At 40.6% G+C, this 16776-nt stretch overlaps 1 protein-coding gene and 1 long non-coding RNA gene across 2 annotated transcripts; both read right to left on the bottom strand.

Annotated features, from left to right (window-relative positions):
* Positions 1-2828: 2828 nt before the first annotated feature.
* LOC143563968 (uncharacterized) lies at positions 2829-13356 on the bottom strand. The gene is made up of 7 exons (XM_077051377.1): positions 13341-13356; positions 13284-13294; positions 10771-11004; positions 9213-9269; positions 8211-8714; positions 7655-8048; positions 2829-2971 (listed from the first exon to the last, which is right to left on the bottom strand). The coding sequence occupies exons 1-7, from the start codon at positions 13354-13356 to the stop codon at positions 2829-2831; spliced, it is 1359 nt and encodes a 452-aa protein (XP_076907492.1).
* A 2538-nt stretch (positions 13357-15894) lies between these two features.
* Positions 15895-16324, bottom strand: LOC143563970 (uncharacterized). Its single transcript, XR_013140755.1, has 3 exons — positions 16213-16324; positions 16056-16136; positions 15895-15963 (listed from the first exon to the last, which is right to left on the bottom strand). It is a non-coding gene; the product is annotated as an uncharacterized LOC143563970 (long non-coding RNA).
* Between the last annotated feature and the right edge of the window lie 452 nt (positions 16325-16776).

The following is a 16776-nucleotide window of genomic DNA, read 5'->3' as shown; positions in this document are numbered from 1 at the left end:
TTATATACATCTAAATAAGCAAACTAACAACATACTGATTTCACAATATTTTTTAACATAAACGAACTTTAACGAACTACAGAATACATAACTGAATATAAACCAACATCCTTTTGTCTTTTTTCTCAATTTTTTAAGCATAATAACATGATGCTTAACAATGGGACAAAAACAAATACAAAACAAAAACAAATACAAATACGATTACGGTTACAAATAAACCTAGTAAGCCGGATCGTCTCGTAACATAATGTCGAGGTTAAACAAACGAAAAATAAGTCCAAGAAATGTTTTCTAAGGGACCCAACCCCCGCCCCTCACATAAACCATCCTCATATGTATAATATATGAGGCACCAACCCCCAAGTACCCACATTCACGCTCATCCAAACGAGGCGTAATCTAGTTGCCTCTATCACTTTTGCATTTTGCCAACTACGATCCCGTAATCCATGAACATCAGTGAAAGCACTCGAATAACATGTGTGTACTATATATTATATGTGTATTATATATATTTGGGTCAACTCACACACGTACATGAGGAATAGGGTTGACGATATAAACATGTGTACCTGTCCCCATGACTCGTTATCCCCGCCTAAACGACCCCATTTTTAACTTCTCGTTATAAAAACATTTGTGAGTAAGACTAATGAGAAGCTGACAAACCAACCATGACCATAAACCTATAACTTGGCATTAATGGCAATAATTAACAGTTAACAACTTTGGTTTCTAAACACTCTTCGAGGTACTATCGGGCTAAAATTTTTCAAATTTCCCCCTATCCCCACACTTGAGGTTTACGTTGTCCTCAATGTAAGAACACTTAACATTGTCCTCAAAGTTAAAAATGGTAGAACGATTAATGAACATTTGAGGGACGAGGTTGAAATTGACTTTTTGACTATTAAGCAATTTTAAAATTTCGGGGCTCAAGTGTGGCGGTTCTACTAACAATTATACAATTACACTTTTAACGTTTAAAATAATAACAAAATTAAATTATAAAACTGAAATCACCTGATATCAACGTGACTGGAGAAGGACCAGTCGGCTCGTGAACTCTCATAACACTCGTATACTCTCGTCTCATCCAATTACCAAACCGACAATCGAACCTGCAAAACCTCGAGATGTGTAGAAGCAAGCTTCTCACAAGTGTAATACATAGGTCTTTTAAGAGTTACGAAAATGGATACTTGTTAATTTTATTAAAACAATTACTGAGCCAAATTAATTCGTTTCATAATAAATTCTGTTAAATTAGTTAAAACGTTAAAAGACCTAACTCACTTTCGTAGGAATCACGATTGCATTTAGCGTATGAAACAAGCCCTGTAAACCCCCCGGTAGCCCGGGAGGACGAGTGGGGTCTCGTGAGGGTTTATAGTGAACTACACCCACAAAGTTCGGTTACAACAAAATATGCAAATAAAATCAAACACAGCAGCAATCAAAAGATATATAAACATATAAGCCCGACCAGTTACCCAAACATGATTCCCCAAAATATAATATAATATAATACAGACCATGATACTAATAAAAACAAAATAAAGTGAAAAAAAGGGTAACCAAAAAAACTACTGTACTGGCGGATCATCATCTGCCTCGTCCTGCGGATCCACTGGCGGGTTCACCGCAATGATCAATGACTGTGGGAGCGGTACCTGCGAAGCAACAAATAATAAACGAAAGTAGTCATCATGGCGGGCCAAGTGGGCCCACGTCTCCTCCCGCTGTGCCAGAATGGTCTCTAAAATCTGCTGCTGTTGTTGATAAATCATAGCCAATGTGACTGGTTGCTACGGCTGGCGTGAGGAAGATGCTGATGCCTCTCGGAGTGGATGCTGCTGCTGTGGTAGCAAGATATGTGGAGTCGGACGACGCTGTCGGCGTGTCGGAATACCTCTCTGAAGAGAAACTCCAGCCTCCAATCCCTCTGGTAGTGGTGCCTATGGACCCTGTCGGACCGGGACTAAAGCTACTGGATCATGCTCCTCAACGATCCCGGCCCGACGGGCCTTCAGTAGTCCGAAAACGCCTATAGCTAGCCCCCGCGTAAAATATCTAGTCGGATAACGCTCAAAAACACCAAGCTGCTCGGCGATCCTCGTAATATAAGGCCCTAAGGGTAAGCGTACCTAGGATCCCTATAGTCTGCTACCCCTAGCGAATGATGTGAGCATGAGCATCGCTACATTGGTCGGTCGCTGGCCAAGGATAGAATATAAGCACAGCAGATCTAAGTTGCTGCACTTCTCGTGGCCCGGATGTCGGCTAACGAGAGTACATGCAACGATCCTGTGAATGTAGCGATGGACGGGGTCCCTATTAGAGGACTCCACAACAGAACTGGAGTGGGCCCCGTCGGCGATCTCCACCCAATACTGGCCGAGCTGGGTCTCCGTGAGCCAGTGCTCACGGGGATCCTGAGTATGTGCCGTGTAACCACGTATACTATGCAGGAAGTTAGATGTATGAACTTCCGCGGTCGTATAAAATACGATGGCCACAGCGAAATCTAGGACGGACATCTCGTACAGCTGCCGTCCCAGTGAGAATGAAACCGCGCGTGGCTCACTGAATTCTGTGGGCATAAAGTCAAAGGTCGAGTAAAACTCACGTGTGAGCTCGACATTCGGAATCGAGTCACACGTACGCACAGCCGCCCACGGACCTGTCAATAGTGCCTATACCTGGACATCAATCTCCAACTGACGCAGCAATGTCCAATCAAATGAACGGTGGTGAAGTAGCTGCATCTGTCGTATCCGCTAGAATCTCGTATACTCCTATGATGTTAAGTAGAATCGAAGAATCTAATGAGGAAGACGTCCATCTCCCATAATATCCGCTGGCTCGATGCCCTCGACAATCTGCACCTCATCACTATCGTAGCAGATGACACGAGGGCCAGTCCGCCGCCTCTTGCGTCGTGAAGACGCCGGTGCATTTGCCATATCTGCAAAATCAATCACGCAAATTAGATACGTCAACGATCGATGTGGCGCATATAATGTATATATGTGTGAACCCTCGGGTGGGCAAAAGTAAAATTGCACTAATTTTGACGTTATTTTACTAATCTCGTGAAAATAACGTTAAAAGTGGCGGAAGGTTAATCAGGCATCATGTGGTGGCGTTGATAGCCGAAAGACAAGGGCACATGCACCGATCAGCCGGTGTCCCGATGATTGAGTGCTATGTGCCTTATGTCTAAGGCTTGATGCAAAACTACTATCGAGCCGGGGGTCTCACCGGAAGCAGCCTCTCTATCCCTATGGGATAGAGGTAAGGCTGTCTACATCTTACCCTCCTCAGACCCTACCATAGCATTGCTATTGGTGGGATATACTGAGTACGATGATGATGAACGATCGATGTGGCGACGACCGTATAGCATTTCGGTCGCGGTCGTCCCACATAATAAAATAATATTAAAATATTAAGAAAATATTAAAAGAGAAATAAATAAAGACGAAAAATCCGGGGACACCCTATGCGTATTTCTAAAAACCAGATTAACTCACTCGAATGGAGATTGAGTACGGGCGGGAATCCATTCACAATTTAAACTATCAATGTGTCCCCGAGACTCGATTAACAAAAACAAAATCAAACGTGACTCGACACGACTCGATTAACCACACACAACCAAACCAAACAAAACACAAGCTAACTGAATCGATCTAGGTAACACCCAAACTGACAAACTGTCTCGAAAAATGTGCAAAGCAACATTAAATTTGTCGGTTGACAACGGAAATGTGACAAATCGGGTTTAAGAATAAATATTAATAAAAAATTAACAAATTAAGTTCAAAATGAAATTTTAATAACGAACTGTCACTATCATTTATTTAACTAGGAAATAATGATTTGGATTTTTTGAACTTTTGAAAACTCGTTTGGCCACATATTCACGTTCAACTAAAACCGACACTCCGATTAAATGAACAAACAACCCCGATACCACTAACAATAAACACGTTTCAAACCATAGTCTATGTACCCAACTAACTCAAACTCCAAAAAACCCGGCAACTTGTCGAATCACACCAAATAACAATTAATAAACTGAACAATAACCAAAAAACCGGTAACCATGATAGCTAACTAGACAAACTAATCCAAGCCGACAACCCTTCAATCCCGCTAACCGATGTGATACCCAAACATTCAACTTTACCTGAGCGGGTTCAAATCACACTTTGACATACTAAAATAATAATAAACGTACTAACCTCGATGTAGGACCGGAACAGAAGTAATAAAAAATAATAACAGTGGAGACGGCGACAGTGTTGGTAAGGACGGCCGGTAATGGTGGGTGTGGTGTGACTGTGGTGGACAGTGGTGATGGTGGCTGGGTGGGTGCGGTGGCGGGGTGGTTTGGAAGTGGTGACTGGACAGAGACGGTGGGTGGTGACGGCGGTAGTGGGTGTAGGGTGATGGTGGTGGTGATTATGTTTGCCGGAGAAGGGAGTTGACGGTGAGGGTGGATGGTGGTTTCTGGCAACGGTGGTGATGGGAGGGAGGCGGCGGTGGGGTGGTGGACAGTGGATGGTGGTGAATGGACGGTGGTGACAGGAGGGTGATGATGGTGGATAGGTGTTCGCCGGAGAAGAAGAAGAAGTGAAGGAGAAGAAGATCAGAGAAGAAGAAGAAAGAAGAATATATGTTAACCCAGAAACGGGTTCGGGTCAAATCACGACCCATCGCGATACGCTATGGGGCAATTGGGTTCCGGCGCGTAGCTCCACCCAATTGAGGTGAAACTAGGGTTTCACGCCATCGCGGTATGCGATGGGGTGTTTTGTGACGTCATCGCGTATCGCGATGACGTCACATGCCAGGTGTGCCACCCTCCATCACGATACGCGATGGAGGTAAGAAGAAGCCCATCGCGTAGCGCGATGGGTTTATGACGGAGTCAAAATTTTATGAATTTGCAGCTTTTTGGCGTCCCGACACATCACCCTGAACACGTACAAAACTCAAAATACCTTTACATACCTGGAATGACGTGTGCTTAAACAATGCTTACCGAACTTCTCTATTTTCCACTCTTCAACGAACTTCCCCACACTTGGCGTTTACTGCACAAAACTCGAGACGACACTAAGTATAAGACTCAATAAAATAAAAACAAAACTGGATAGACACTTACAAACCCCGGGTTGCTTCCCGTAAGCGCTGAATTTAAAGTCTACAGCTCGACAATGCTTCGAACTCAGTTATCTTCATAAACCGGTGAAGTCACAATAAAATTCACTGATTCCTCATCCAGCTCGTGTATGTCCTTCATCTCCAAATATGGCTTCAGTCTATAGCCATTTACCACCTGCCTCAAATGATCATCAAAATCTTCAATCTCGTACTGACCATGATTTCCGACCCTTACAATCAAATACGCGTCCGTCCACTTACTTTTCAACTTATCCAGGAAGAGTTTCATCCTCGTGTTGTACAACCACACTCGTTGACCAACTTCAAAATTCTTTAACCGGATATTAGCATCATGAACTTTCTTCATTTTTGCCTTGTAAGCGGACGCGCAGTCGTATGCCTCGTCTCTCAACTCCTCAATCTCGCACAAAGCCAGTTTTCTCGCTTTACTTGCATCATCATAATCCATGTTAACCTGTTTAGTAGCCCAAAACGCTCTTTGTGTAATTTCGACCGGTAAATGGCAATCCTTTCCATACACAAGTCTATAAAGAGTGGTTCCAATTGACGTTTTATAAGCAGTTCGGTAGGCCCATAATGCATCGGTCAACTTAGTTGACTAATCCTTTCGGTCCGCCCGAACAGTTTTTTGTAAATTTGTTTAATTTTCCTATTGGAAACCTCAACTTGTCCACTTGTTTGTGGATGGTAAGGAGTTGCAATCCTATGATCAACACCATATCGTTTAAGCAATTTCCCGAATTTAAAAATCTTAAAATGAGACCCCCCATCACTTATGATGGTTCAGGGGACTCCAAATCTCTAAATAATGTTACTTTGAACGAAATTGCAAACGACTATGTGATCATTTGTCCTAGTGGCTATCGCTTCAACTCATTTAGAAACGTAATCGACGGCCACTAGGATATACAAGTTACCGTGTGAATTTGGAAACGGGCCCATGAAATCGATCCCCCAGACATCAAAAATGTCAACAACTAGGATCGGGTTCAAGGGCATTTCGTCATGCTTAGAAATACTCCCGAGTTGTTGACACTTTAAACAGTGTGTCGCGAACTCGTGAGCATCCTTATACAATGAAGGCCAAAAGAAACCACTCGTTAAAACTTTTCGAGCAGTTTTCTGGCCCCACACGCAGACGAATGCGCATGTTCCTACACTGATCTGACATCCTCCTCGTGTATGCATCGTCTGATCATCTGATCTGCACCAATTTTAAACAAATCCGGATCGTCCCAGATGTACTGTTTAGCTTGGAAAATTAACTGTTTCTTCTTTCTCCTTGGCCAATGCTCTGGTAAATCATCTACAACTTTAAAATTAACAATATGAGCAAACCAAGGATTTTGTGAAACTGCCAGGATATGCTCATCCGGGAAGGACTCGTTAATGGGCCCATCAGTGTTCCTATTTTCCACCATAATTCGGGACAAGTGGTCTGCAACAACATTTTCACTTCCTTTCTTGTCCCGGATCTCTAGATCAAATTCCTGCAACAGCAAAACCCATTTGATAAGCCTCGGTTTTGCATCCTTTTTATTTATGAGGTACCTGACAGCACAATGGTCAGAATATCTAATAACTTTACTACCCCAAATATAAGACCGGAATTTATCTAGAGCATATACTACTGCTAGTAACTCCTTCTTGGTTGTGATATAATTTAATTGAACATCCGAGAGTGTTTTACTTGCATAGTATATAGCAACGGGTTTCTTGTCAACCCGTTGAGCCAAAACAGCCCCGACCGCATAATCACTTGCATCACACATTATTTCAAAAGGTAAACTCCAATCGGGTGATTGCAAGATCGGGGCTTTGACTAATTTCAATTTCAAAATGTCAAAGGCCTTAGCACATTTGTCATTAAATTCAAATGGGGCATCCTTAAGCAATAAATTACATAAGGGTTTGGTAATGTCACTAAAACCCTTAATAAACCGTCTATAAAACCCGACATGCCCCATAAATGATCTAATTCCCTTGACATTGGTGGGATGAGGTAAAGTGGAAATGAATTGGACCTTAGCTCGGTCCACCTCGATCCCTCGACTTGAAACAACATGGCCCAATACAATTCCCTCTTGGACCATGAAATGGCTCTTTTCCCAACTAAGAACCAAGTTCGTTTCGACGCATCTTTTAAAAACTCTTTCGAGTTGGTTTAAACATGACTCGAAAGATGTGCCGAAAATCAAAAAAATCATCCATGAAAATTTCCAAAGACTCCCCCACCATATCTGAAAAGATACTCATCATGCACCTCTGAAAGGTGGCGGGGGTGTTACATAACCCGAATGGCATTCCCCTAAACGCGAATGTGCCATACGGGCACGTAAACGTGGTCTTTTCCTGATCTTCAGGATGAATAGCTATCTGGTTATACCCGGAATACGCATCTAAAAAACAATAGAATTTTTTGACCAAATAGCTTTTCGACAATTGATCGATAAACGGAAGCGGAAAATGATCTTTAATGTTGCCGCGTTCAGTTTACGATAATCAATACAAATGCGCCACCCGGTTACCGGCCGGGTGGCGACCTCGTTACCTGAGTCGTCCTTGACGACTTGGATGCCCGCCTTTTTCGGTACTTTCTGTGTCGGGCTCACCCATGTGCTGTCTGATATGGCAAAGATAATGCCAGCATCTAACCACTTCAGCTCTTCCTTCTTCACCACTTCCCTCATGTTCGGGTTCAACCTCCGCTGAGCGTCGTGCGCAGGTTTGACAGTCGGATCTGTTAAAATTTTGTGCATCATAATTGAGGGACTGATTCCTTTCAAATCCGCTATCGTCCACCCGATTGCTTCTTTATTCGCAACCACCACCTCCATCAAAGCATTTTCCTGTTCAAAAGATAAGTTAGAAGCTATAATAACAGGCAATGTATTATTCTTACCAAGAAAAGCATATTTTAAATGCTTTGGGAGCTCTTTCAGCTTGACTTTCGGCGCTTCCAGCATTGACAGTTTCATCCCAGTATTAATCTTCTCGGGAAGTGGTTCCACCTGAACTGACCATGGTGGACGGTCTCCTCGCACAGCTGCGATCTCCATTTGTCTTTCCTCCTCTTCCAACAACTCGTCTGTTTCCACCTGTAACTTGTCAAACAAAAAACACGTCTCCGCTGTGCCATCCGAGCTGACGACAGAGTCGTATAGCGGGATGCACTCGTCAATGACATCAGCCATGAAGCACTCGTCATCGACCGGAGAATTATTTCCACGTGTGAAAACATTAATTCTCAGCTTACGGTTACCGAATGCCATGTCAACAATACCATTTCTATAGTTAATGTTGGCATTTGCGGTAGCCAAAAATGGTCTATCGAGGATAACCGTGGGCTGTTTGGTCCTTTCATCCGAAACATAATCGAGGACCAAAAAGTCAACTGGAAAGTAAAAATCTTCCACCTTGACGATAATGTCAGTCAATATTCCTCGAGGTAGTTTCGGTGTCTGGTCAACCAGGACAACCATGGTGGCAGCCGCACGAAGCGGGCCAAAATCGTACTGGTCGTATAAACTGCCCGGGAGAATACTGATGCTAGTTCCAAGATCTAGAAGCGCCCGAGTCATTTTAAAATCACCCACTTGAATGGGTATAATGGGCGTTCCCGGATCTTGTAGCTTGGGTGGAAGAGTACCTGAGAGGATTGCACTCACATTATCAGTAAAATCAATCGGTTTAGGAATCTTATGACTCCGTTTCTGTGTGCACAAATCTTTTAAATACTTAGCATAGGCGGGAATTTGGTTAATGGCATCTAAAAGAGGAATGTTAATTTTGACTTGTTTAAACGTTTCCCACATTTCTTCTTGTTGCGGGCCTTGTTTTGATGCCATATTCGCCTTTAATGGTGCCAACAAAGCATCGGGATATGGAACGGTTTTCACCTTTTCCTTATCCATAGAGTTGTTGGTGTCATCATTCGGAACCGATTTGTTATTTTTAATTTCACTTTTGTTAGGTTTATTTAATTCAATCGGTTCCGGCTTGTAATCACTGACGAGGGTTTCATCAACTTCCTCCACCACCCCATCAACTAATGGTGGTGGACCCCCAACCTGGTTATCATATTTCTTACCATTACGTAAAATACTTACATGGTTGACGTGCTTTTTCGAACTTGAACTGTGATGATTCGGGTTGGCTGTGGTGTCGCTTGGAAGTTGACCCGCATTCTTTTGTAATTTCGCCATGTCCGAAGCGAGCTGACCAATTTTCTTCATCATTGCCTTTGACGATTTATCCTGTAACTCGAACTGTTGTTTCGTTTCGGTTTTATGATCAGTCATGACTTTCAACAACGCGTCCAACTTCGAGTGTACTGACTTATCCGAATTACCCGAGGAACCTTTCTGCTGTTCCTGATTACCCGAAGAATATCCGCCCTGGTTACCGTCTCTGTTATATCCCCGATTCTGATTACTCGAACCCTGCTGATAACCGCTCTGGCGGTAATTACCCTGCGATCTGTTCTGGCTTGATCCATGAAAGTTCGGGTTCAACTGAGAAGATGCGTTCCCGTAACGAAAACTCGGGTGGTTCCTCAGGCCCTGGTGATATGTGTTCAAATTGAACCCTTGACCTTTGGAATCCGCGTAAGCATAATTGACTTCCTCGTCATCATAATACTCGGGGCAATTTTCTGCCTTATGCCCGAGTTCACCACAATTTTCATAAACTGGGAATTTAACACCAACTTTCCCGACCTCTCTCTTCTTACCCTTTTTCAACTCAGCCAGTTCATGTTCCAACTTAGTAATTCTCACGGACTCACTCGCGACTGACTTAACGGATTTTGATGAATTACCACGTCTTCGTCTTTCAGCTGCTGCTTCTGCCTTGGAATCTTCACACATAAACTCTAAAAATTCCCAATCATCTTCCTCAGGCTGATTCAACAACTGACCATTACACGAGGCCTTAAGATGCTTTCGGTCCTCGTATGTCAAACCATCAACGAAACACTTTACCAGTTCCCACAGTTCGATCTGGTGATGTGGGCATTTCTTGATCATGTCTTTATACCTGGTAAAGGCTTCATGAAATAACTCACCAGTTAACTGTGAAAAGTGACGAATGTCGGAACGGGCCTTAGTAGTCTTCGACTGTGAATAAAACTTGTTTAGAAAAACTTGTTGCATCTCGGCCCAGTTTCTGATACTGTGTGTCGGTAGCGAGTTAAACCAAAGTTTCGCTTTGTCATTTAGGGAAAATTGGAATAACCGCAACCAGACTTCATCTTGATCAAATGTACCGTCACCAATAGACCCGCAGATAGCCGAAAAATCAGTTAAGTGTGAATACGGGTCTTCCGAAGCCATCCCGTTGATGTGAGGAACGATGTTGATGTAGGATGGCCGGGACTTGAAAGTTTGTTGTCCCTGCACTCGTTCCTGTGGAACCAACGGGGATGCTCCGTCTGAGATAGTCGGTCTGAACCGACTGTTAACACCATGATCCGGGGCTATGTAATTTCTCCTAAGCCCCCCGGGGTTTCCCATACCGCCCCGGTTAACCGGAATACCACGAACTCAGTCGGGCCGTTCGCCCCCCGATTACCCTTTCTCGACCTCTCCCGTTTTTGTTGTCTGCTTCAGCCCGTCTTTGATTAACAGGCTCCTCCATCTCATCTTCATAATTATTATCACCCTCAATCTCTGGTTCACCAACCTCGTTCTCGGGCTCAACCACCCGATTTCTCCTAACCCATCGATCTACCTCATCATCAGCTGCCCGAAAATCTTCGTCTCCATTATTATCTTCACCCTCATCCTCATCTTCAGTCGGAACACTCTGTTGAACATCGTCAATATTTATCCGAACTCGGCGGTTAGGGTTATTGTTTGGAGCCGATGGTCCTGCTTGGTCAAATTTGAGGTTTAGGTTTCGGTTTAAGTTTCGGTTTCGGTTTTGGTTTCGGGTTCTGGAAGCACGAGCTGAGTTGTTTTGAGCATTTTGGTTGTTTTGGTTATTGAAAATTGGTGGTGAAGGCATGTTTTCTGGGTGAAACTGATTATTCTGTGGGAGTGGGTCTTGGTTTTGGTTATGGTTTTCGTTTTGGTTCTGGTTTTCGTTTTGGTCTTCCATCTCAGAATTTCTGTTTTGTACTCGGTTCGGCCGAGCTAACCTCTCGATTTCGGGCTTGTAAATTAACGGAGACTGTCGGCCTGAATGGCTGGTGCGCATAAACCTGTAATCTGCACAACTAACACAACCCGCGTAAAATGAAAAAATACAAATAAAATAAGGTAAAATAAAATTTAAACTAAAAACTGAAAATTAAATTAAACACGGAAATCAAATAACACGAAAATCATATAACACGAAAAACAAAGAGCGCACTAACTCCCCGGCAACGGCGCCATTTTGATGACCGTCGTTTGAGTCAATCAAAAAGCTAATTATTCTAAATAGTTAGAGCAAGTAGGGTATCGTATCACAAGGAGTATGTGGTCAATGCATTCGTGTAACAGATTTCTAATTATGAAGTGACTGGTTTTTAGTGCTGATCACACAAGCAATTAAAGTGAGTTTAGAGAACTAAGCAATGAACAAGTAAACGAATTTCAAACAGTTAACAAAGCAAATCACACCCGGGAATTCAAGTAAGCAACCAACAGTATCTCTTGCAACCTAACCGATTAATTATTAACGATTAACTGAAAACTGATCAATCAGACAAACCCTTAGACATCAACAATTACTTTACACACGGCACTGGTTATCAAACAGTCCTTGCCAGTGTGACTCAGTTAAGGGTAATTGTATGTTTTATCGTATTCAATCTAACCAAACAGTTATATGACTAATTATCTAGCCACTGGTAACAGATCGTTCAGACCAACGTAAACCTAAACTGACCGAACACTCAGAAATACCAAACACCAATAATAATATATTAATCATCAGCAACAAAACACACGTATTCTTAATCACATGAGAAAAACTGTAAAAGGTTACAAACTATACATCCCGGGTGCGATTCTAGGAGATTAGCCGAGCCTAGACATCATTGAATCTTTGATATGGATGATAGGAATCATATGTAGGGTCTTGACACGAGCTAGGATAGTGAAAATAGCCTTCTTGGACTGCTGGAATCGCCTCTTGGTCGTCAAGACGGAGTTAAGGTTTCATATGATGAAAAAGATGATATAAACAAAAAATCCCGTCTGCACCTCCCGTCGCAGTACGCGACAGGGTCTTTAATGGCCGATCGCGTATCGTGATTGACCAAGTGGTCAACATAATTTAATCTCCCATCGCGGTACGCGATGGGACCCTCAGCAAGCCCATTGCGTACCGCGATGGGTGCTGCTACAGCAATCTTCTACAAAAATCATCGTTTCGCGTGCTGGACATCCCGGGTCTTCATTCCATGCCACAACAGGTCCATATTGAGTACTTTAACGCCTGTAACATGAAATCCAATAATACACTTATGAAGTATCGATAGTTCTAGAATAAACAATTAAAACTAAATAATAAACTAACTAAAACATATACAAATTAACCGACCATTATTGTGTCAACATATAGAAAGTGGACATCACCAAGTCAACTATCCTCATCTGCAGAAACAAACTGTAACAACCCAAGATAAGCCAATTAAAAAGCCAAGCTAAGCGAAAATGCAGAAATTTTAAACGTTAATACTAAAATGTTAATAAATAAGAACACTATATTCGAAAAAGTTATAAGCTAAAGGCATATACTAATATTTTAACTCTAAATACTAAAATGTTAATTAGTTAAATTTGTGTCGCAAGAAGAAACGGTCATGTATTTTGAATGAGTTGCAACTAACTCCAAAAAAAGGTTTCTGACATATGGCAAAAGGCACCATAAGCATTGATACGTTGGCATTTGGTTCTACATGTTACCGAAACAAAACTAAGACTAAAGTAATAGTAAGAACACCTAAATAATTTCAACAACAAAATAGTTATAACTTATAACGACTTTGTTGTTACTAAATTAAATTAAAGTAAAAAGAAAAGAAAAGACTCCAAAAAAGCACTTAGAGTAACCTATTCTACAACAAACACCAACTAAAGTAACACAAAACTAACTGTAAATACACCTACATGATAACAACAATTAAGTAGTCATAACTAAAGTATGTTTACCTCCAACAATATTCATATCAACATGACTAAACGTACCATTACAACCCCTAATGCACAATACACCTTCTAAGCATCAACTACACTAACATGCAGTCATAACTTTGCCCAATTTCAACCCTAAATCAGCAATCGTTTATAGATACAACAATATTTGAGTAATAATAAAAAATTTAACCAATAAAGAAAGATTAATTTACCAAATTGGGTTGACCTTCATTGTCTAGGGCGACAACCCACGGAGGCCATCTTCGTGGCCGGATCGATTAGGGTTTTCCTGCCTCAAGAGGCGAGGCCTTAGCAGCCACCAGACCACTGCCACCTAGGGTTACGAAATGTAACCCCACAACAACATCCAATGACTACATAACCACTGCACCACCACACCAACGCTACCTAGGGTTCCGAAAGTGAACCAAGCAAAAGTAGGTGAAGGGGAACACAGTGAGGGAGAGATGTAGAAGATGACGGTGAAGGCGAACATGAATGAAGACAAAGATGAGCTCTGGTTGGTATGCGTGTGTGGAAGTGGTGGAAGAGAAAAGTGAAAACACGTGACAGAGACCAGATGTCAAAAAGGATAGAAAAATGGTGGAAATGAAGGTCCAAGCACAACCAACATGCAAGATCATTAACACATTGTATAACCACCAATGCATAAAACATTTATGAAGCATGATGTACAACTTGTTTGAAACACACATCTTTCACTTTTATTATTATATAAATTTATCATCTTTACAATGATATTGTTACATTGAACTACTGATTGCTAAAATAAACACAAAAACTAATATTTTGTTTTGTTAGTTGTACCCTTAATCAATCCTTCTCGATAAGCTCTTTAGTCTTCATTAGTTCGCATCTTCATCAGTTCTTTTGGCCAAATGTCATTTCATTGGAAAAGTAGTTCTTTAAAAACTTATTCTTTGTGAAGAACAACTAATTTTAGATTAGTTTTTTAGTCTTTTTCATATCAATTCTTTATTAGGTTAACATCCTTGATCAAAGTTGTCAACATATTTGGAGAAGAATCATATGGAGAACTAATGCTGACTCAAACCTAAATTCTAAAAGATAATAAAGTTTGAAAGACAAGAAGTTTTAGTACTTCACTCAATAACCAAGCCACGCACAATGTATATAGTTTTCTATATGAGTAAAGAGTATTAAAACTTCATTAATATTATATCCTTATATATAGTTATTGATACAATCATGAGGGTATAATTTTATGATTGAGTTTAAGAACTTTAACGTTGCTCGTAGCGGAGAAGCTTATATTTTGGTGACTTTGTTAAGATATTTCTAATTCACTTTTATGTTATTCAACATCTATTTTTAGATTTAAAAGGCGTAACCCTGATCAAAAGATATAAGCATAGTCATTCTAACTTAGCAAACATTGAAAGAATGATTATTACCAACTTATGGAGACGTTAAATAGGTGACCACTTTTTTAATGATGAGAAGCTTGTAAAGGTGAAGGCAACATGTGCTAGTTAACAACCACCAGCGAGGGAAGATCCAAGGGCAAATGAGGGTGGGTGCATGCCCACCGTCCAGGTGGCGTTCAACCCATGTTCTTAGTGCAAATAATAGTCAACATTCTTGTTTAAGCCCCAATTTCCACCCTTCGGTTGCCAAATTGTCTCTCAACAAGTATTTAAAGTGTGAAGATAAGAGAGAAAATAACATTAGCGTGGATAAGTTTACAGAAAGTATAACAGAAGGAATAAGAAGGAACTAGGAAGAAGTTACAAGTGATTGATGATATTTTTACTCTTTCATATTTAACTATTTGGAAAATTCCAAAAATAGTCCATTTCAAGAGAGAGAAACCATATTTGGACTAAAAATTTCTAACATTCCATAAATGTCCTTTCCAAACTCACGGAGCCATGAAATTAGTGTTCGTGCCGATGGTTTTTGGTAGCCAATAAAATAATGCCACACGCATGATGTCTGACATGAGCCATGAGATTTCAAACTAAATATGTCGGATCCGTGAAGTTTGTTACAAAAACTGTCTCCTTGAAAACAGTCGTCTACGTGATGTTTCAGAATGCTTTCGTCTCCTCCATGATATCTATATTATGTATAAAGGAAGAGTGATGGGCACAAATGTCATTTCATAATTTCATGACAAGGACAAAAAGGACATTTCATAATTCATGGTTTATGAAATTACTCTTTTATCCTTTTGCTTAGGTATTTCATAATTGTATGACAAGGACAAAAATGACATTTTATAATTCATGGTCTATGAAATTACTCTTTTATATTTTTGCTATGACAAATTAATTTGTTTCTCTTTAAGATATAGTTTTAGATAATTAAATGTAATGCTTTCACATTACCCGCATTAAAAGCAGTTTATACCTAACTAAAAACCTACAGTAACTAACACTAACGGTACCTGTAGCTTAAATGATGGACCGCCTTTCGGCCCTGAGACAACCTTTTCATTTAGCCCCCTATGTCACTATCAAGGTGCTATATATAGAAGCCAAGTTATAAATTATAATTAACTGAGTGTTAAAGTAAGTTTTGTCACTGATCTTTCAACAAAATGAACAAATCCAACTAAAGAAGAGCCTTTGTTATACACCATCACTTTTTCTATCTGAAAGACAACATGCAAACAATAAAAATTTACAATTAATGTAACGAAAAGTTAGATATAATTATATGAACTGCAGTATATGTATCTCTGACCGTTCCAAAGGGACCAAAGAGTAACTTCAAGTAGTTTTCATCAGTATTGGAGGGTAAGTTTCTGACAAATGTTATCTTTATCTGGAAATACAAAAATGAAAGTATAAATACCTGTACAACAAACAATGCATGTTAACAAAATGAAATAAATTAACACCTTAGCAAGTTCGTCTTGATCAACTCCAGCATCTTCCTCAGCACATTTAACAGAAGGATGTATTGAATCACCGAGAACAAAACCTGGCTTGGAACCAAGCCTAAATGCACGTGATGCGGTCTGTGATATAACATTAGTCTAAACTGAACTTTGACCGGTTAACAAGATGATGAGATAAGTAAACAAATAACTTACAACATGAGATGAAAACTTCACAAAAGCAAAACAATGGTTCTTGACCTTTTTGTTTGCAACAACCTCATTTGGGGGCTATGAAAGATCAATGGAAACAACATATGGGAAAACCTATACCATAAAAAACAATTGGTTACTTGAAATTATGACCAACAAAAACATATATAACCAAGAAAATATGTATTTACCTGCCGAATAACCTTATTAAATTCAGCACTACACCCTACACACACAAAAAATGACCATCTTTTGTTACAGTTACAGTAAATTTGTATTTGACACTTTCTGTCTAAAAAAATAACCAAATCAAACAATGTTTTGCAATTTGGTTTGTCAAAATCTTTTCAATTTGGTTCAAAAGATGAACCG

Source organism: Bidens hawaiensis, unplaced genomic scaffold (assembly GCF_021521415.1).
Source record: "Bidens hawaiensis isolate Kalapana, Puna unplaced genomic scaffold, B.hawaiensis_p1.1 tig00021676_1, whole genome shotgun sequence".
NCBI classification, from domain to species: domain Eukaryota; kingdom Viridiplantae; phylum Streptophyta; class Magnoliopsida; order Asterales; family Asteraceae; genus Bidens; species Bidens hawaiensis.
The sequence above is the reverse complement of the archived record's forward strand: the minus strand, read 5'-3'. Positions and strand labels throughout refer to the sequence as shown.